This window comes from Pectinophora gossypiella, chromosome 4, assembly GCF_024362695.1.
Source record: "Pectinophora gossypiella chromosome 4, ilPecGoss1.1, whole genome shotgun sequence".
Classification (NCBI taxonomy): domain Eukaryota; kingdom Metazoa; phylum Arthropoda; class Insecta; order Lepidoptera; family Gelechiidae; genus Pectinophora; species Pectinophora gossypiella.
In genome coordinates this window covers 2,193,854-2,215,803 of record NC_065407.1, presented here as the reverse complement: position 1 = coordinate 2,215,803, position 21,950 = coordinate 2,193,854, and the positions used below count along the sequence as shown (strand labels likewise).

The window sequence follows — 21,950 nt, the reverse complement described above, 5'->3', positions numbered from 1 at the left end:
ATTCTATCATGAACACTTAAAATAAATACCTAATTAGTGCCTGTATCTAACTATAGATGTAAGAATCGGTAAGTAATCAAAACTCATGACAGCCGGTCTTTTTGTGGTAGGTATGTAGATTAACTTAACATAACATACAATCACGCCTATATGCCCTATCGGGGTAGGCAGAGCACTAAGTGATCATAAAACCACTTGATGCCACATTCGACAAGTACTTTAAGGGTAGGTAAGCAAGTTGGAACATGTGTTTAGCGGTGATAGGTTGTCAGCTTTTTGCCCACGATACAACACAACTCTCATCCATTTTACTGGCATATTTTTTTTTTTAACTTAACGTGAATCTTAAACGAGTTTAATAGGTATTCAAATGTTTTATATCTATAAAGTCGACTTTTAGTTTTGAATTTGTCCTTTTAAAAGGACCCACGCGTTACGAGGATATGTACTTACCTACAATAAGACAGACCTTAGGCTACAATATAATATCTTATGTTATAAGAAGATATGATATGTTATACTGTTACTTATAAATAAATTTCAGGACTGACCATTGAACTTGGCACCCATTTAGATCTCACTTCTTTTGTCGTTGAAGTCAACAACCAATGCATTTATCATAATATTGAACTTGGCTCTCATTTCACATTTATGTTTTTGATTGGATTTATTTGTTATTATACTAATAGGTACCTAATTTTATATTTGAACTTAGCAGGTTTATAATATAAAACTCGATTTTTCATGGTGTAGTATTGCCGTGCGCTTAGACTAGGTTAGACTAGCTTAGTCATTTTTGAGAAGATTTGTGCGAGACGTAGCTACCTGGGCCGCCACACGCTGGATCGGATTTGAAAAACAGGTACTTACGATTTTTTTGCCAAAAAAATTGTGTTATACCAATCGATATAAAAAAAATTATGGCATTGAAGAAGATATCGCATCGCTAACAAAAACAGTGGGATGTGCATTATCACAGGTTAATTTTCTGTATTTAATATTCTGCCTTCGAAAACCACCAGATCCTTTTATATTATTTGGACGTCATCCATCTTTCTGCTTGCTTCTATTTCGCTTTTATCGTCCATTGAATAGACTTTTCTTATGTTTTTCTTATTGTAGTCAAAAACGAATAAAACAGTTTTGTATAGGAGCAACAAATAATAAAAATTGCCTTAAGTATATCTAGGCAATCAATTTTTACTTTACAAGACTAAACTGATACTTCACTAAATCAATTTAGTGTTAAGTGAGCCTTCAAAAAATCTGAGTAAAGTAAAAGAATACTTGTAGACTTAACAGTAGGCTGAGATAAGACTAAATAGTTTTGTGAATACTTAACTTGGTTTTGTGTATTCTAAATTATCTAAAGTAGGATTTGTTGAAAACTATATAGTATTAAAGAAGGAAATGAATTTATGAAGTCCTAATAAGTCCTATTTGATTTGGATAAATCTCACTTTAGCTAAACTTTAGACATATATGACTTAATCACAATTCTTGATTGCTACTTGGGTAGTATGTTGTCAATTTCAGTCAATAACAAATTATTTTATAGGTAAGTCAATAGGTATAGATACTGAGTGACACGACTCTTGACATGTCTGGTTTTCAACAGAAGCAACTGTCATCTATCCGCAACATGAACCTTCTGAAATGGCGGATCTCTGAAAACAAATTTTCTTATGCATATTCAAGAAAAAGTCAATCAATCAGCCAATTTATTTCATTCATTCATTCTCATTTATATTTTCCTACAACAAATTCGGATTTAGTAGTTTAGAGCTCGGCCCAACCGTGCTCCGAGGGTGGGGGCTTAGGTTTCATTATTCGTCATCACCTTTCATCATTTCATTATTCATCTTCAAGGAAAAAAAATACATAAGACATGGCTGTATGGGCATAGTTCCCCTTGCCTTGCCCTTCGAGGAAAACCAGACAACAACAACAACCAAATTATAATTCGATTGAAGCAGGCAACCCTATATGTAGAACCCTACAATCCGCATATGTAGCAATAGTTTGGGAGCCCTAGCAGTCGAGTGGCGTAAAATTAGCGCGCGTCGCGTCGCCTGACAGACTGAGTGACTGCCCAGCCAGGAAACGATGGCAGAATCCGACGAACATTACGACGATATTGTCCATCATATGGCTATTTGGATGCAAACATAACATAAACATATATAATGCTGTTTATGTTATGTTTGCGTGTACCGGAGGGGGTATTAAACATACTCAACCACGCTGCTGAAGTCCTGGTTGACGGAGGCGATTGGACTAGTAACCTGGGATCAACGGCTTAACTTTCGCCTTCCGACAACTTCGACCATCCGAAGTACGTAATTATCTTATTTTTTTGATCAATCAGATGTAATGTTCTAGCTAAGGAAAGTCTCACAAAATGATATTTGACAGAATATAGTAAAACGGCCTTAATAAAACGATTACACAAGCTCACAAGATAGTTGGTAAGTAATATTCCCAAATAAGTTTTATAAAATTAAGTCATTGCTTGGACATAGTGAACGAATGCCCTCTACACCGGTTCCCAGGTGGCATAGCCGAGCTGCATTGTGTGACGGATGCGGCAGACTTGGTTAGGGGATATTTTATTTTTGTCTGCCATACGCAGTAATAATTGCTTGGTGAACTACCGAGTTTTCTATTAGACCAACCGTATCGTAATAGGTTACCATCTATCGCCGTTTCGTCGTCCATAATGCTCGAGCCAACTATGTTGGTGAAAATAACATACATAGCATAATATAACAGCAACACGCCTGTATCCCTGAAAGGGTAGGCAGAAATGTACAGTAATAGTACACCCACTTCTCTCCCGCCAGGTATGTTAGTTAACATTTATTTTCAAAATGTATATTCTTGTTGTATATAGTTGGCATAAACGCGGCCTTAAAAGTAACACTAACACGTGTATTCACAACGGCTTAATAAATTATTGTATGATTGTAAAGAATAATTTACACGACAAAGATTTCATTGATAAGATAATATGGTAAAGAATAAGAGGCCGTGCCGTGAATCAATCGTTCATTTTAACAGTAGAAATGTGGATAAAGCAAGCTTTGCTTGTGGTGCTGGTGGCGGTCGCTGCTGGTGGTGACCAGTACCATCCTGAGGAACTTCAGCGGAGCGCAACACAGCGCGTCTCAGAAGCGTTCAACACTAACGAGCGCTCTCCTCAATTCTGGATCGACAATTTCGAAGCGGACCTCGAGAAACGCCTTCGTAACATACAAAACAACAAAGTTGCTCGCAATGTAATCATGTTTCTAGGCGATGGAATGTCCATACCAACACAAATGGCCGCTCGAACCCTGAAGGGACAGCGAGAAAACCGCACCGGGGAAGAAACTGAACTCCACTTTGAAACTTTCCCTACAGCCGGACTTTCGAAGGTACTGTACTGTGCATTAGTTCATGGTCGATTTATTTGAATTTTTATTTTTTGATGTGACTTATTGTAGATTTGTCGCAAATGGCATTAACTGCTAGGCCCGGTACAAAGATTAAGACAATAGGCCTGAGGGTGCCCAGTTGAACCTCTGCCCAGGGTGTCGTGTGAGGATGTTTTTTTTTTGAAAGAATTAATCGACCCTAGTGGGTCGGTAAACCCTGAGTGAGGGAATCGTCTGAATACACAGCGCCCGCCAAGTTGAGCTAAACAACGGTACGGTCACGAGCATTAATATGTATACACTTTGGTACCATGTCACATTAACTTTTTTGACAAATTGAACTGTAAGTCTCATACATACACACAAATGTCAAATATGTTAGTGCGACAGAGTCATAAAGTGGGTACATTATATTGCTCATGACTGTACGCCGTACATCCTTTTCTTGAACCCATTTGCGGCATTTTGAACCCAAGTGTTATTTCATTGTGTTTAATTTAGGTAAATACTAAGGTAAGTAAAGGCCTCTGTGGTCCAGTGGTTGAGAGTTGGACTCACGATCCGGAGGCCCCGGGGACATACCACAAAAAACACTTTTTGAGATCCCTAGTTTGGTTAGGACATTACAGGCTGATCACCTGATTGTCCAAAAGTAAAATGATCCGTACTTCGGAAGGCACGTTAAGCCGTTGGTCCCGGTTACTATTTACTAAAGTGAGTAATCGTTACATGAGCCATGTCAGGGGCCTTTGGCGACTCAAGCAAAACCCTGACACCAGGGTTGATGAGGCTGGTATTCCATTTCACAACCCAAAGTAGGTACTAATTATCTTTATTTGTGTTACAGACCTACTGCCTGGATAGGCAAGTCCCAGATTCAGCGTGCACCGCCACTGCGTACCTCACCGGTATAAAGAATAACCGCGGCACTCTCGGCGTTAATGGATATGTCCCACGCTTTGACTGCCTGGCTTCTACGAACCAATCCACGCATTTAGACTCCATCGCCGCTTGGGCTCTCGCTGACGGGCGTGACGCAGGTATAATACAATACAAATATACTTTATTGCACACAACATACAAAACAAATTAACACAGATGATGATAGATACAGTGCAATCTGGCGGCCTTATTGCTAAGCAGCAATTTCTTCCAGGCAACCAGTGCATAGGAAACATTATAATAATGCTAGGGTCACTAATTGTAATGAACTGGACGTTCTGTTTAATAATAGATACTGGTTACCCACGTAAAACAGTTCCTAATTGTTTTTTTTTTTTTTACGAACAGGCATTGTAACTACAACCCGTGTGACTCACGCGTCTCCAGCGGGTGTTTACGCCAAGTCTGCCAACCGGGGCTGGGAAAGCGATGCTGACGTAAACGCTGCAGGGTTCAGCACTGATATCTGCCCTGATATCGCCATGCAGCTCATAACCTCGTCCCCGGGGAACCAGTTGAAAGTAAGCCTAAGGAGTGGAATTCTCTGCCGTCTTCTGCATTTCCAAATGCATATAACCAGTATCCTTTCAAGGCCAGAGTGAACAGGCACCTTCTGGGCGAGCTCGCTCTATCTTAGGCCTTGTCATTGCTTTCGGGCATGTTTGGGGCCAAGAGCAAACCCATCAAAGGTAAAGCCTAACATAAGCTAACGATCATATGCCTAGTCAGAGGTACATCCATCGCATGATGAACAAAGCACCTTACCTTAGCTTTCTGTTAGGCCAACGTGGTAGGTAGTGAGTATCACCATCTATAATGGTCGAGCCAACTGTCTTAAAGCTTAATCATACTTGCAAGTATTAGAATTATGGCGTTGACATCGACTCCCCGAACGGCGATTCCCGCCACGACGAGTCCCTTTACGGCGAGCTTGACGTCGCTTCTGTCATTTGCTTGTGCAGTTCAAAACACAATTGTATCAATAATCACGCTACATATAATATTGTACAGACATACATAAAATAAAGCGTACACGCCGTAGACATGCGACTTAAAGCCACTCGCCGTAAAGAGACTCGCCGTAAAGAGACTCGCCGTAGAGAGACTCGCCGTAAAGGGACTCGCCGTAAAGAGAATCGCCGTAAAGATAATCGCCGTAAAGATAATCGCCGTAAAGATAATCGCCGTAAAGAGAATCGTCGTAAAGAGAATCGCCGTAAAGAGAATCGCCGTAAAGAGACTCACCGTAAAGAAACTCGCCGTAGAGAGACCTGCCGTAAAGATCTCGCCGTAGAGGAAATGCCGTTCAGATAGTCGCTGTCAACGCCATAATTCAAATATTATCTTAATTATCACTTGTGCTATTACTAAAATCAATAAAAAAATCACTTATCTACTTACTAATTTCGCTGAGAATAGAAAGAAGAAATCTGACTCAGACAGGATGCATTTAAAAATCTATTTAAAGCACGCATATCGCATATCCGCGTTTAGATAAAATAAGTATTAGCGCGTAGTATTAACACACTAGTCACTACCCATAAACTAGCGACTCGACCCGGCTTTGCCTTCATACTTCCCTTTAACACTATGTAATAATATTAATGATATTACAAAGGTTATTTTAAGGTTAGTGATTATTTAGAAGACATTAATGCATGGGATTAACTGTCTGAGAACTAATATTAGGCAGCCAAATTACTAAATTGTAAACAATATTTTATGTTTTTTTTAAAGAACGTCTAGGGCCCTGTGCCGAGGGTTTTCTTGCAGCTTCATTTCCCCGGTCATGCAAGTTGTGAAAAGCTGCAGTAGTTTTAGGCGGATGAAACGTTCGTTATGTTAAAAATGACTGAATATTTTTGAATTTGAATGATATGTTAGTACCGATTTATGTAGAATTCTTTAAGAAGATTGCTGTCACTCATCTCAAATCCTTTTTTACTAGGTCATATTGGGAGGTGGCCGAAGTCAGTTTTTACCAAATACCACTACAGATGAAGAAGGAGATCTAGGATTCAGACAAGACGGGCGTAATCTCATTGAAGAGTGGCAAAATGAAAAAAATAGAAATGGCGCCACCAACCAATACGTATGGAATCGTTCGCAACTGATGAGCCTGAGAAACTCGCCACCAGAATACCTGCTAGGATTATTCGAAGCTGATCATTTACAATACAACCTTCAAGCTGATAAAGTGACAGAACCAACTCTGGCTGAGCTCACAGAAGTGGCTATCAACTCATTGAGTCGTAACGAAAAGGGATACTTTTTGTTTGTGGAAGGAGGTCGTATTGATCACGGCCATCATGCGACTTGGGCTCAACTGGCGTTGGATGAAACGATAGAGTTCGACCTGGCAGTAAAGAAGGCAACGGAATTGGTTGGAGATGATACATTGATAGTGGTGACTGCTGATCACGCGCACGTTATGGCTGTCAACGGATACACACAGCGAGGACGTGACATCCTTGGACCATCAGACGACTTGGGCGGAGATGGTATTCCCTACATGACACTCTCCTACACCAATGGACCTGGAGCTCGCGCACAAGTAGACGGAGCTCGTGTCGATGTTACTAAAGAAAATATCAGTAAGTATTGAGATAAACCTGAAGAACTTAATTAAAATTAAATTAAAGTAAACATTATAGTCTACGTTAATGTGACGACTGCAAAGAGGATACAATAATTACGGACGAATAATCCTCTTTCCAGAAACCATTAATGCATGTATAATATTATTATGTTACTTTGGTCAGAAAAATTAACCTTTTTGGTAACATTGATTTTAAACCATATTTTTAACGATAAGGGGGTTTAAAACGATCGCATAGTTGCAATTCATATAAGAAAGCAATATTGCTATTTTAGATGAATTACTTCTATGTGGCGTTTTTAATCCCCAAGTTGTTTTATATATAGATACATGAATAAACGTTTATCTTATATATTAAAAGAATCAGTGCATTTACGGTCACGAGTACGAATATCATGTAAAAATGATAGTCACAGGGTTCTAAAGTGGGTACATTATATTGCTCATGACTGTACATAACTACCTTGCTGAATAATATAAATTGTGTCATTGCAGCGGACGTCGAATGGCGGTCTCATGCGGAAGTATACCGGAGTTCGGAGACGCACGGCGGCGACGACGTGGTGGTCACGGCGTGGGGGCCTCACCATCACCTGTTCACTGGCGTGTACGAGCAGAGCCACATCCCCCTAAGGATGGCGTACGCGGCTTGCATCGGGCCCGGAATCCACGCCGACGCTTGCAGCAGCGCGGCGCTGCTTCATCCGCTCTCTCTACTCTACTCTCTAGTCTTAGCTGTAATGTACCACACTGTCCAACATTAGACTTTTGGAGTAGGTACGTTTAGATAATAGCGGTTTCAAAAATTGTAATCCGCGATAACAATGGTTGTGAAAATTGATTAGGTAAATATGTAAAGTTTATCAAATTTTGAAATTTAATAAATATGATTATAGTTGCTGTGCAACTAGTAAAATAAGTAATTGATCCGACGTTGGTTGTATTAACACTGATATTGATTTGTCTACCCTCTTCATCCACTCCTTATTGCTCCACCGGGTGATGACCCCGCGGGAGCGATTTAATCTTAGATCTATAGTGACCCCTGCTCCGGCCTACAAATCAGCATAGTCATATCAAAACAAAAAAAAACAATTTATACAGGGTGTCAGTGATATCGTAACGAAAACTTTGAGGGATGATTCAGACCATGATTCCGTCGCAAAAGTATGGAACAGAAAATAATTAAAAAAAACAATAAAATTTTCATGAATTTTCCGACAGGAAATTCCACTTGATATCAACTCAGAATCATCCCGTTCGGTATTTGTTACGATGACACTAACATAATATTCATAATATTCATATTTCAGGTATAAACCATCGTATTCAAAGAATGTGTATCAACAAAACCATTTCAGAAAAAGAGAACGAATGACAATTTTATGTGGGTAAGTATGCCAAAATTTCAATGATTTAGTGGATTAAAAAGGCCACATCTAAGCAATTCATCAAAAAAAAGCAATATTGCCATTTCACATTTGCGCATGTAAAAGTAAGTGCGCAATACACACAAAAGTCAAATTGCAATATTGCTTTTTTAGATGAATTACTTCCCCCAGATATTATTCACGTAAATTTTACACACGCTTATAGAGCGAAGTGAAAAAAAGTGAAAGATTATAGATTATAAAGAGAGAGAGAGAGAAAGAGAGAGAGAGTAAATAGACGGGGTTAGCTATGGAGGTAGGAAGATGATATACTTATTAACAATGATAATAGCAATTAGCAAATAATGACTGAGTTATCTACATAATTACACATGCATAAGGGTAATTAACGTGAAAGTGCCTAGGGACATGATGGAAAATATAAATTAATTACAAAAATAGAATTTTGATAAGGATAAATCTTCTAATTAACGTACTTCTATTTTCTTCTTACACACAGATTTCTTAGTTTACCTACACGGAAATGTGAGCGTGTCTAAGCTATTACAAAATCGATGGTCAATTCAGTCTAACAGCTCCAATTGCAACAAAACCAATACCTACCTAGACAAAAAGCAGGTAGCAAAAAGAGGCCCAGTTTTACCCGTGGTCACACCAACTTGTGGAGGAGACATAGGTAATAGTCGAAAGAATAGATGCAGGCTTAGTTACAGACAGAACAAACCTGAATGGAAACGAACGCAAAAGAATCGTCATTTATAAGGTATTTTTTTTGTTTATCTTATGTACAAGTTTAAAAACTAAAATCCGCCTACAGCAAAATGACACTTTAAAAGATATGAAACAAGAAAATTTATGTATATTTCTCAGAAATTCTTCCGAATACTCAAGTAGGTACTGATGTTAAGGAGATAGCCATGGTCGCATGCCGTGATAAACAAACTCTTAAGACAGATTGACATACAACCACGGCTATCTTCTATCTATCACTATGCGGAAGAATTTCTGAGAAATATACCTATTCTTTTAGAGCGTCATTTTTCCGCAGTCGGGTTTTAGTTTTTAAATTATTAAGATAAGCTTTCGATACGTGTTTTATGCAAGATTTGAAGATAAAACCTATCCGGAATATGTCTGAGCAGTCATGTTATCAGTTCAACATAATGATCGAGTAAATCCAAGAAAACCCGCAAGTAAAGGCTAGTAATATGTACGTAAGTATTTAAATGTGCAAATTAAGATATCCTTTTGATACCCATTACCATTCGAAATCAAAATTATTTTCGTCCTTACTTTATGTTCTCTAGAGGGCGCTACATTGAATTTAGCGTGACATCATAACGAATACTGAAGGGATGATTCAGACCCTGAGTTAATCAAGTGGAATTTTCCGTCGCAAATTTATTTATTTTTTAAATTGTTTTCAATTCTATTCTTTTACAATAGAAAATTCCACTTGATATTAACTCAGAATAATGAGCTGAATCATCCCCCTCAGTATTCGTTACGATGTCACTTACTTCAGACCATGATTCTGTATTGATATCAAGTTGAATTTGCTGTGTTATTATTATAACACAAATATTTTAATTAATTTTCCGTTCAGTTCAGTTCAATAGAATTGCGACGGAAAATTCTATTTGATATCAACTCAAAATCATGATCTGAATCATCCCTCAAAGTTTTCGTTACGATGTCACTAAAACCTTGTATACATACAAACATAGCGGTCAACCACATAACCCTACTCTTTACTTCGCCGCAGTTGGTTAAAATATTTTAATGGATACAAGCCTTGAAACACCTTCATTAATTTTCCAAAATTCATTAATCAAAGATAAACTGGACTTCACATCCATGATAAGTTCCATTGATTAGATATAGGATATAGACATAACAGGAAAAAGTTTTCGCATAGTGTGACCACTTTTACGCTGACAGTCATGGGGACGGTGCGCCTTTTTTTGTTGCTGGTGCTGGTGATGGTAGCTACCACCAGAGGTGACCGTTACCATCCCGAGAAAAATGCACAAAACTCACAGCAACTTCAACGAAACCCTGATGCATTTAACACTGCTGAGCGTACTCCGGAGTTTTGGAAAAACAGCGCCAAAGCGGGTATTGAAACACGCCTCAAGGACATACGGAACGACAAACTTGCTCGCAATGTGATCATGTTCCTAGGTGATGGTATGTCCATACCAACGCTGATGGCTGCTCGGACCCTAAAGGGACAGCGACAAAACCGCACCGGAGAAGAAACTGAACTGTTTTTTGAGACGTTCCCTTCAGTCGGTCTTTCCAAGGTATGGAATTTAAACTTAACGTTTTTTTAACATATATAAATTTATCGAAAATATTCAAATTTTCCTAATTTCAGACTTACTGTTTGGACAAACAAATCCCCGATTCTGCATGCACCGCCACTGCATACCTAGCTGGCATAAAAAATAACTACGAAACCGTTGGTGTTGATGGAAGAGTTCAACGAGGTGACTGTTTGGCTTCAGCAGACAAATCTACACATTTGGACTCCATCGCTGCTTGGGCCCTCGATGATGGCCGTGATGCAGGTGCGGATGAAACTGATGCTAACAAAACTAGGAAACCTACTTGTAAAGAAACAATCGATCAAGAATATTTTGTTAAATGAATCGTAATAAAACTTGCTTGTACAGGTATTGTGACCACTACAAGAGTTACTCACGCTTCGCCATCGGGAACTTACGCCAGGTCAGCACACAGAGATTGGGAAAGTGATGCTAATGTAACTCAAGCGGGATTTACAACTGACGTGTGCCCAGATATCGCCATGCAACTCATAACTACGTCACCAGGCAACAAGTTCAAGGTATAAAAAATACCGTGCTAATAGAGAGACTGGTTGATTTGGATACTTAACTAAATCAACCAATACTGTACAACCGTGTTAAAATGTAATATTATGTAACTGCATGAGAAAAGCTACAAGTTATCATTACTATAAGCTACGGTATTTTATTATTCATTTTACTTGCGTCTAATTTTGAACGATAAGTATATTAAGTCTACTATTTTAATAACAATCTATACTTATAATAAATCTGTAGAGATGTCAATTCTGTACATTAAATATTTTTTCAAAATAACTATCAGGGGGTGATAAGTGATCGATACTGATGCCAAAAATGCAATCAGTAAAATTTTTGTCTGTCTGTCTGTCTGTCTGTCTGTCTGTCTGTATGTTCCTTATAGAAACAAAAACTACTGGACGGATTTTAATGAAACTTGGTACAATTATTTTTCACACTCCTGGGCAGGTAATAGTATACTTTTCATCACGCTACAATCAATAGGAGCAGAGTAGTGAAGGGAAATCCTTTTGTATGAAAAATCTAAACCACTCAAGTTAGACGTTTGAAATTTGGCATGCAGGTACCTTAGATACCGTAGAGGTGCACTAAGAAAGGAATTCCCGAAATTCCTACGGGAACGGGAATTAGCGAGAAAATCCTTTTGTATGAAAAATCTAAACCACTCAAGTTAGACGTTTGAAATTTGGCATTCAGGTACCTTAGATAACGTAGAGGTGCACTAAGAAAGGAATTCCCGAAATTCCCACGGAAACGGGAATTAGCGGAAAAATCCTTTTGTATGAAAAATCTAAACCATTCAAGTTAGATGTTTGAAATTTGTCATGCAGGTACCTTAGATACCGTAGAGGTGTACTAAGAAAGGAATTCCCGAAATTCCCACGGGAACGGGAATTAGCGGGAAAATCCTTTTGTATGAAACATCTAAACCACTCAAGTTAGACGTTTGAAATTTGGCATGCAGGTACCATAGGTACCGTAGAGGTGCACTAAGAAAGGAATTCCCAAAATTCTCACGGGAACGGGAATTAGCGGGAAATACCTTTTGTATGAAAAATCTAAACCACTCAAGTTAGACGTTTGAAATTTAGCATGCAGATACCTTAGGTACCGTGGAGGTGCACTAAGAAAGGAATTTCCGAAATTCTCACGAGAACGGGAATTAGCGGGAAAATCCTTTTGTATGAAAAATCTAAACCACTCAAGTTAGACGTTTGAAATTTGTCATGCAAGTACCGTAGGTACCGTGGAGGTGCACTAAGAAAGGAATTCCCGAAATTCCCACGGGAACGGGAATTAACGGGAAAATCCTTTTGTATGAAAAATCTAAACCATTCAAGTAAGATGTTTAAAATTTGGCACGCAGGTACCTTAGACACCGTAGAGGTGTACTAAGAAAGGAATTCCCGAAATTCCCACGGGAACGGGAATTAGCGGGAAAATCCTTTTGTATGAAAAATCTAAACCACTCAAGTTAGACGTTTGAAATTTGGCATGCAGGTACTTTAGTAAACTTAAAGCTTAGTTGCAACAGGATATTACAAAATTCCCACGGGAACGGTAGTTAGCGGGAAAAAACATTTGTATGAAAAAATCAAATCTAAATAAAAGGAGAAACTGACTGACTCAGTGACTGACATATCAACGCATAGCCTGAACGGCTAAATGTAGGCATTTGAAATTTGGAAGGGACATAGCTTAGGTACCGTAGAGGTGCACTAAGAAAGGAATTCCCGGAATTCCCACGGGAACGGAAATTAGCGGGAAAATCCTTTTGTATGAAAAATCTAAACCGCTTAAGTTAGACGCTTGAAATTTGGCATGCAGGTACCTTAGTTAACTTAAACCTTAGTTGCAACAGGATATTGCTAAATTCCCACGGAAACGGGAGTTAGCGGGAAAAAAACATTTGTATGAAAAAATCGAAACCGCGTAAGATAGATGTTTTCAATTCAATTAAATTAAATTATTTATTGCATTCCATGTAGTACAATGGGGTGTTACATAGGCATAGGAACTAAAACATGGACCCTGTAGGGCACAGCAACGTTGAAGGGAAGAGAGGAAGTGTGAATTAAAATTAAAACTCAATGAACAATCAATTAAAAAAAATCAATTCAATCAATTGATTCAATCTAGCATGCATGCATACCTTAGTAAATATAAAGTTTATTTTTGGCTGTATTTTGAAAAATGGGAGTTATTGGGAAAAAAATTGTATGAAAAAATCTAAACTGCATAAGTTAGATGCTTGGATATGCACTCCCACACACACACAAAGATCTCTCTCTTATATAACACGCCACGCGGACGAAGTCGCGGGCAAAAGCTAGTTCTAAATATTTTTCTCATCAGGTGATACTAGGAGGTGGCCGACGTGAATTTATACCAAATACTTTTACCGATGAAGAAGGTAGAACAGGACATAGAGAAGATGGTCGTAATCTTATAGAAGAGTGGAAAAATTATAAAACATCACGTGGCGTTTCCAACGAATACGTTTGGAACCGCTCACAACTAATGAGTTTGAGAAACTCACCACCAGAGTACCTACTGGGATTATTTAAATCTAGTCATTTGCCGTATAATTTACAGGCTGATAAGGCAACAGATCCAACTCTTGCTGAGCTAACAGAGGTCGCTATTAATTCATTAAGTCGTAACGAAAAAGGATACTTTTTATTTGTGGAAGGTGGTCGTACTGATCACGCTCACCACGACAATTGGGCGCAAATGGCCTTAGATGAAACGTTAGAGTTCGACTTAGCAATAGAGAAGGCGGTGGAAATGGTCGGAGATGATACTCTGATAGTGGTGACTGCTGACCATGCGCACGTGATGGCTATCAACGGGTACACAAAGCGCGGCGGTGATATCCTTGGCCCATCTGACGATCTGGGAGGCGATAACGTTCCCTACATGACACTCTCCTACACCAATGGGCCGGGAGCTCGCCCACATGTCGATGGAAATCGTGTCGATGTAACGAAAGAAGATTTCAGTAAGTATTGAGATGAACTCGTGAGTATAATAATGTTGTTAGATATTTGAATTGGTTTTTGCTTAATGTACGGCAATTACAGTGGATTTGGAATGGCGGTCCCATGCGGATGTTTTCCTGGAATGGGAGACTCACGGCGGCGACGACGTAGCGGTCATGGCGTGGGGGCCTCACCACCACCTGTTTACTGGCGTGTACGAGCAGAGCCACATCCCCTTCAGGATGGCGTACGCGGCCTGCATCGGGCCCGGACTCCACGCCGACGCTTGCAGCAGCGCGTCGCTGCTGCACCCGCTTTCTCTACTCTACGCTATAGTCTTAGCTGCTTTATACCATACTGCCCAGTGGTAGAGTTCTAAATACATAACAAAGAACGAAAATGTTACAAAATTTAGAGTAAGTACTCGCTTTATTTTTTTATTAAGATTGGTTATGATTTTATGCTTTTGTTAACATGAAAATGTCGAAATTGTGATATAAGAAGAAATAAAAAGTATTGAATGTGATAAAGGGAGTCATCATTCAAGAAGGTCAGTAAATCACAGTCACACTTAAAGCACTGCAATTCAATTGTTTCTCCATAATTACATTCACATTATTATAATATGAACAAAAATAAATTGTAATATCGCAAAAATTATGCAAACAGCGTTCTTTTTCGATATTTTCCGTCGGAGTCGTTGGACAGGAACTTGAACCCGCAGCCCTCGTCAAGCTGGGACGATAAGACTTGAAGAATAATTTGATAGAGTTTAACCAATTCATCCATTCAAGTTTATCAAATTTTGCGTTATTTTTCCGAGAGCCTTCCTCGTAATTTAAGTTTTTTGGAGCGGTTTTTTTGCATTTGGGAAAGTAAGAGCGGTGTAACCTAGGGGTTAGTGCAGTTTTGCAAGGTGGGTATCATTACTATCATTCCTGCAACGTGGGCAAGTGAATGAATTTGAATTTCGTAATTTTAAATGATTGACGGTCAGAATGAAAGGCCAGTATGTGCAGAGTTTGTACTCTGCTACAGGATTTTAGAAAATAAATTACCCTCAACTTGCAAAGCAAAAAAGGTTATTTTAAAATTAACCCAAAATGTGACAAAAGTAACGTTCTAGCAACACTGCAATAAACAATTGCGCGTGATAGAGTCATAAGAGCAAATATTTATTTCTAATCCTTCAGGTGTTTTTGTTGATAATTCTTATTTATGTATGTATTTAAAAAAAAATGGTCCTCTTCGAATTCTTATTATTTCCGCGTAAACACTATTGTTTCATAATTATACAAAATTATCCGAATCATCGATTTTTTTCTTCGTATATCGCCATAAGCCCACGCCGGCGGCATCTATCTAGAATATTGAGTACTAATATTTCTCAGACCGATAAGGCTACAGTTATATGTATAGGCATTTCAACTTATCGTAAAGATGACACTTTAGCTATTTTTAAATATTTTTTGTTGTGATGCACTTTAATAAATCCTAACGCTACGCTGTCTAATATCATTGGTAATAATGTGCTTGTTATTTCCGCAGTATTTCGATGATAGTAAACACATTTTATCACAACGATCATCTCACACAGTTATCAGTATCCGATACGACAAATAACATTCTGCCATCTTAAAAATGTATCTTGAAAACTCAGCTTGAAAATATTTTAGATCACCGATAAGCTACTAAAAACTAGATAAAAACTTGATAAGGCTCAATTGATTAGATACAGACTCAATAAGAGAGTGCACTGTGACCGGCTTGCTCACTCTGATGTCGACCACAATGTGTGCGGTGCATATTGCTCTGTTTGTGGTGCTGGTAACCGTAACTACCATCAATGGTGACCATTACCACCCCGAGAAATATACGCGCCACTCAGAGCAACTTCAGCGAAACCCCGACGCTTTCAACACTGCTGAGCGATCTGCAGAGTTTTGGAGAAATAGCGCAAAAGAGGGCATTGAAAACCGCCTCCGTGCTGTAAAGAACGATAAACTCGCTCGCAATGTGATCATGTTCCTAGGTGATGGTATGTCCATACCAACACTGATGGCTGCTCGAACCCTAAAAGGGCAGCGACAAAACCGCACCGGGGAAGAAACTGAACTGTTTTTTGAGACGTTCCCTACAGTCGGCCTTTCCAAGGTAACAATATTATACACCAATGTTCCAAGGTACATGAAATTTATTCTTAACGGTTTTTAACAGTAACGACATAATTTTCAAAAATATTTATTCTACTTTCACTACGTTTCAGACTTACTGTTTGGACAAACAAATTCCCGATTCATCGTGCACAGCCACCGCATATCTAGCTGGCATAAAAAACAACTACGGAACCGTCGGCGTTGATGGAAGGGTTCAACGTCGTGACTGCTTGGCTTCAGCAGACAAATCTACACATTTAGACTCTATCGCTGCTTGGGCTCTCGATGATGGTCGTGATGCAGGTGTGGATGAAACTGATGCTAACAAAAATAGGAAACCTATTTACAAAGAAACAAACTATCAAGAATATTTTATCAAATGAATCGTAATAAAACTTGCTTCTACAGGTATTGTGACTACTACAAGAGTTACTCACGCTTCGCCATCGGGAACTTACGCCAGGTCAGCAAACAGAGATTGGGAAAGTGATGCTAATGTAACTCAAGCGGGATTCACTACAGATGTTTGCCCAGATATCGCCATGCAACTCATAACTACGTCACCAGGCAACAACTTCAAGGTATGAACACACACCATTGACATATCATAATAGTGATCGACGTGTGGTTGAGATTCATTGTGTTAATCTATAACCGTGTGATAAAACCTACAAACTACATTTTGAGGGTATACCAATATCTCATTTCAAACTCTAAATTGTTCCACTTAGTGTTCTACGTTTCATTAAATATGACTATAACAATAAAATTATCTTCAGGTGATTTTAGGAGGTGGTCGACGTGAATTTATACCAAATACCTTTATCGATGAAGAAGGTACAGCAGGAAATAGACTAGATGGACGTAATCTCATAGATGAGTGGAAAACTGATAAAGAGTCACGAGGCGCTACTAACCAGTACGTTTGGAACCGCTCACAACTGATGAGTCTAAGAAACTCACCACCAGAGTACCTGCTGGGGTTGTTTGAATCTGGTCATATGCAGTATAATCTAATGGCGGATAAGGCAACAGAACCAACTCTCGCTGAGTTAACAGAAGTCGCTATTAATTCGTTGAGTCGTAACGAAAAAGGTTACTTTTTGTTTGTTGAAGGTGGTCGTATTGATCACGGTCACCACGAAAACTGGGCGCGACTGGCCTTGGACGAAACGCTAGAGTTCGACTTAGCAATAGAGAAGGCAGTGGAAATGGTAGGAGATGATACTCTGATAGTGGTGACTGCTGATCACGCGCACGTGATGGCTGTCAACGGGTACACAAAGCGTGGCGGTGACATCCTTGGGCCGTCTGATGATCTGGGAGACGATGGCATTCCTTACATGACTCTCTCCTACACCAACGGACCGGGAGCTCGCGAGCACGTCAACGGAGCGCGAGTTGATGTGACGAAAGAAAATTTCAGTAAGTATAAACCTATCCAGTGACATTCTTACGTGACACAATATAACATAAGTAGACTAAGGTACATCCATTGCAAGATGAACTAAGTACGCATGCCTCACCGAGTTTTCTGTTAGACCAACATTATTTGTTTATTTATAAAGGTACATACAACATTACAGTGTAACCGAATGCGCTGTATGACGAGAAAAACAATATAAAAAACTAGTACAACAAAAATAAACAATGAATGCAAAAGAAACAAAAAGAAAAATAAGAATATAAATAACATGAAAATCACAAAAAAAAATACAATTTCACAATTAAAGGGTAAACTATCACACTAAAAATAAAAATAATAATGGAAAAAACAAAACACTAAATCATTAATAAATCTTCTCGCAAAAAGTCAAACATTATCACGGTGATAAGTCGTATTGCCGATTATAATGGTCGAGCCAACTGTATTAGTGAAGCGCGAACCATTCGCTATATCGCTAATGGACGCGCATGTTACTCCAATGCCTAGCTTACGCTTTGTATATTTTACGTAATCTATCTTTCTTTGCTGTGCTCTGTTCTATCTTGTATTTGCTTACTTCCTTCTAATACTTTCCATTGTGCATTGTACCCTTCTTCACCTGTACTTCTGCAGTAAACGTAACGGCCGTCTAATTTATTATCCACCTACTGACAACACATTACAACTAACACACGTACGAAATATTCAGGATGAAAATACGAGAATAATAATAATAACTAAAACTGCACTTAAGATAAATTATTAACTCATTGGTGCAAGTATCCAGTATCGGGGTTCGAGCGGGGCTCCCTGTTTGAAAATGACGGGGTACAACAGGACCACCAAAAACAACAAAAAACAAAACAAATACACTTTATTGCACCAAAATAAAAAGAAATAATTACAAAAAGTCTCTTAACTAAGTACATGGCAAATGGCGGCCTTATCGCTTAAAGCGATTTCTTCCAGACAACCATAAGGACCACCGTGACATTCTTAAATATATATTTACATACATACATACATAAACAGCCTATATACGTCCCACTGCTGGGCACAGGCCTCCCCTCAATCAACCGGAGGGGGTACGGAGCATACTCCACCACGCTGCTGCACTGCGGGTGTTTTTTACGGCTAATAGCCGGGACCAACGGCTTAACATACCCTCCGAAGCACGGAATCATCTTACTTTTTCGGACAATCAGGTGATTCAAGCCTGAAAAGTCCTTACCAAACAAAGGACAGTCTCATAAAGTGATTTCGACAATGTCCCCATCGGGAATCGAACCCGCACCCCGGAACCCGGATCGTGAGCCTAACGCTCTAACCACTAGACCGCGGAGGCTGTTATATTTACATATTGTATTTCAATTACAGCGGTTGCGGACTGGCGCACTCACGCTGAAGTGATTTTGGATTCGGAGACTCACGGCGGCGACGACGTGGCGGTCCTGGCGTGGGGGCCTCACCACCACCTGTTCACTGGCGTGTATGAGCAGAGCCACATCCCCTTCAGGATGGCGTACGCGGCTTGTATCGGGCCCGGACTCCACGCCGACGCTTGCAGCAGCGCGTCGCTGCTGCACCCGCTCTCTCTATTCTACGCTGTCACCCTCTCAATACTACACCGCGTATTCCAACGATAAAATTCCTGTGTGCTACGTAATTTTTATAATCCTTAATTGATTATAACAAGGTGATATTTATTGCCGAAACCGTTATTCAAGATAATAGGAATCCTGTAATTTATAGAACTAATGACGCTTGAGTAAATAGATAATTATAAAAAATGCCCAAGTAGGTATTTGGTATAATCCTCAATACTTTATTAAGTGTGCTGATAAAGTGTGATATTATGAAGAATTTATTATTAATAATAATATTACCTATAGTTGCCGTGCAACAAGATAATAAATTAATACAACATTACTTACTTTATTTTACTATACAATCTGTTGTTCGACCAACGTACCTACAATCCTATTGTCCTTTAGAACTACTATTTTGGCATTAATCATAATTTTATTTATCTAATCATAATATGTAATTAAATTATAAATTGTAGATAATTATGTGATAAAATAAATATATCTTAGTTGTAAGTAGCTTCAGATAATCACATAAACAGGAATGTAATAGGTAGCAAATTGGTAATAGTAGATATACAAAGACATTGGAAATATGCAAATTGTGTATGACTGATCTTTTTTTATTTTATTTTGGACAACAAAATTACCAAATTCGAAATGTCCTTAGAAATTGTTCAGAATGTTCAGTACGATGTACTCTGAACCGTCGTGCGTAAATGAAACGATTGATGAATGTGGAGGAAGCAAGATACTTATACTGATACACTTCATCAGGACCGAAGCAAATGGATTTCCATAGTCTCCGCTTACTCCGGTGGGAAATAGGCGTGAGTTTACATACAGTCATACATACAGTCATAATACAGCTTTTATATGTAACAAAGTAACAAAGTAATAAGTAAAGACAGTACCCACAACTTCATCTTAGTAGCTACTCCAATACTAAGTAGGTAATTGTTTCATGGTGGCGTATGGCTCAACCCTGCCCAACCCTGTGGGGATAACGGGCGTGACTCTGAATATATCTGTATCTTGTTCTCCCGTGTGGGTTGAGAGGTGAATAACCAACCTGGTGTCTAGTTACTATTGAGCCGCCAAAGGCCCCTGACATGACTACTTACTTAATCTCTCTGTATAATATTTAAAGTGTGAAAACACAAGTGAAGAGTGAGTGAGTGTGAAGTGTGGAAACAATATCCCCATAGGGTCGGCCAAATACACATTACACCTAGAAACAACTTGCAACTTGAAGATAAATGAAGCAATTATGTATACCTAAGTTACCTGTATCCCTGAGGATATAGTTAAATACGGTGATACAGTTATAAATCACCTTACTAGGACTATAATTCTAACGCCGCTGCAGTGTAGATGATTATCAGACTAAATTAATCCGGTTATAAATCCATCAAATTATTGATTAAGTATATTATCGTTTAGCTACTAGAAATGGCAAAGGCGCGCGTCCTTCGCGCACCCGCTTTTATGTGTGAATATGGCAGAAAGACAGAGACAAGAGATATGTCTCTTTCGATCTAAAAGTATACGGCTAAGGATATTATTATGTCACTCTTACCATGCTACGTCAAAAAGGGTATGCGTAGTTTGCGCTTTGTCCCTGTTACAATTGTATATGCAAGTACATTGAGCGTAGTAGGTGCTTTTAGGTATACCACAGGCGCGCTCGTAGCGTACCACAGGCGCGCTTGTAGCGTACTACTCGCGCTCGTAGCGTACCACAGGCGCGCTTGTTGCGTAACACAGGCGCGCTCGTAGAGTACCACAGGCGCGCTTGTAGCGTAACACAGGCACGCTCGTAGCGTAGTACAGGCGCGCTTGTAGAGTAACACAGGCGCACTCTTAGCGTACACAGGCGCACTCTTAGCGTACACAGGCGCATTCTTAGCGTACACAGGCACGCTCGTAGCGTAGTACAGGTGCGCTTGTAGCGTAGTACAGGCGCTTATAGCGTACCATAGACGCGCTCGTGGCGTTCCACCGGTACAGTAGCGCACGCAACTATTATAAACGCAACTTAGTGCAATATTTGTCTAAAAATCGTCGATCAGGAAAAAATAATTCGTTTTTAAGGAATATAATACAATGTTTACCTACCTAACATGTTCGTTAGTAAATAAAAGTTAATAAAATAAATCAAGGGGTCCCCATTCAAGAAACGCATGAAAAAAGCTCATCATTGTATATATACGTTCTCGCTAAATCTGTATTTTACGAAAAGAAATATTTAAGTAGATTTTTTCAATATTCCGTGTTCTACTTATCGTTAAATAAGACAAACGGTGCACGAAACGAGATCATGTTAAATAAATATTAACTTTTTACGCTATCACGCAGCTGGCAAGCAACTTCAGGTAGACATAATACCTAAAGATTTATGGTACTTATTACCCAAAAATGTTTAAGTACCTACATTGCAATAAGTAAACTGCATTTGAACTTTCAACTGCAAAATTCAGGCCTCCCCTCAATCAACCGGAGGGGATATGGAGCATACTCCACCACGCCGCTCCACTGCGGGTTGGGGAGGTACTTGCGGCTAAAAGCCGGGACCAACGGCTAAACGTGCCCTCCGAAGCA

The 21,950-nt window shown here is 39.2% G+C and overlaps 4 protein-coding genes across 7 annotated transcripts in view; 3 read left to right on the top strand and 1 right to left on the bottom strand.

Annotated features, from left to right (window-relative positions):
* Positions 1–21,950, bottom strand: part of LOC126366220 (proton channel OtopLc-like) — a 136,704-nt gene that overhangs the window by 92,838 nt on the left and 21,916 nt on the right. The gene's annotated exons all lie outside the window — the stretch shown is intronic.
* LOC126366251 (membrane-bound alkaline phosphatase-like) lies at positions 3,058–7,889 on the top strand. Its single transcript, XM_050009308.1, has 5 exons — positions 3,058–3,416; positions 4,264–4,456; positions 4,707–4,879; positions 6,307–6,952; positions 7,453–7,889. The coding sequence occupies exons 1-5, from the start codon at positions 3,066–3,068 to the stop codon at positions 7,719–7,721; spliced, it is 1,632 nt and encodes a 543-aa protein (XP_049865265.1). The 5' UTR covers positions 3,058–3,065; the 3' UTR covers positions 7,722–7,889.
* On the top strand, positions 10,251–14,841 carry LOC126366246 (membrane-bound alkaline phosphatase-like). Of its 2 annotated transcripts, none has more exons than XM_050009302.1 (5): positions 10,251–10,654; positions 10,729–10,921; positions 11,027–11,199; positions 13,796–14,201; positions 14,284–14,841. In XM_050009302.1, the coding sequence occupies exons 1-5, from the start codon at positions 10,292–10,294 to the stop codon at positions 14,550–14,552; spliced, it is 1,404 nt and encodes a 467-aa protein (XP_049865259.1). In that variant the 5' UTR covers positions 10,251–10,291; the 3' UTR covers positions 14,553–14,841. The 2 variants fall into 2 exon arrangements, with proteins under 2 accessions (XP_049865259.1, XP_049865258.1); XM_050009301.1 differs by having other exon boundaries at positions 13,556–14,201.
* LOC126366241 (membrane-bound alkaline phosphatase-like) lies at positions 15,910–19,692 on the top strand. The gene is made up of 5 exons (XM_050009292.1): positions 15,910–16,335; positions 16,448–16,640; positions 16,746–16,918; positions 17,117–17,762; positions 19,141–19,692. Exons 1-5 carry the CDS (start codon positions 15,961–15,963, stop codon positions 19,407–19,409), a joined length of 1,656 nt encoding a protein of 551 aa, XP_049865249.1. The 5' UTR covers positions 15,910–15,960; the 3' UTR covers positions 19,410–19,692.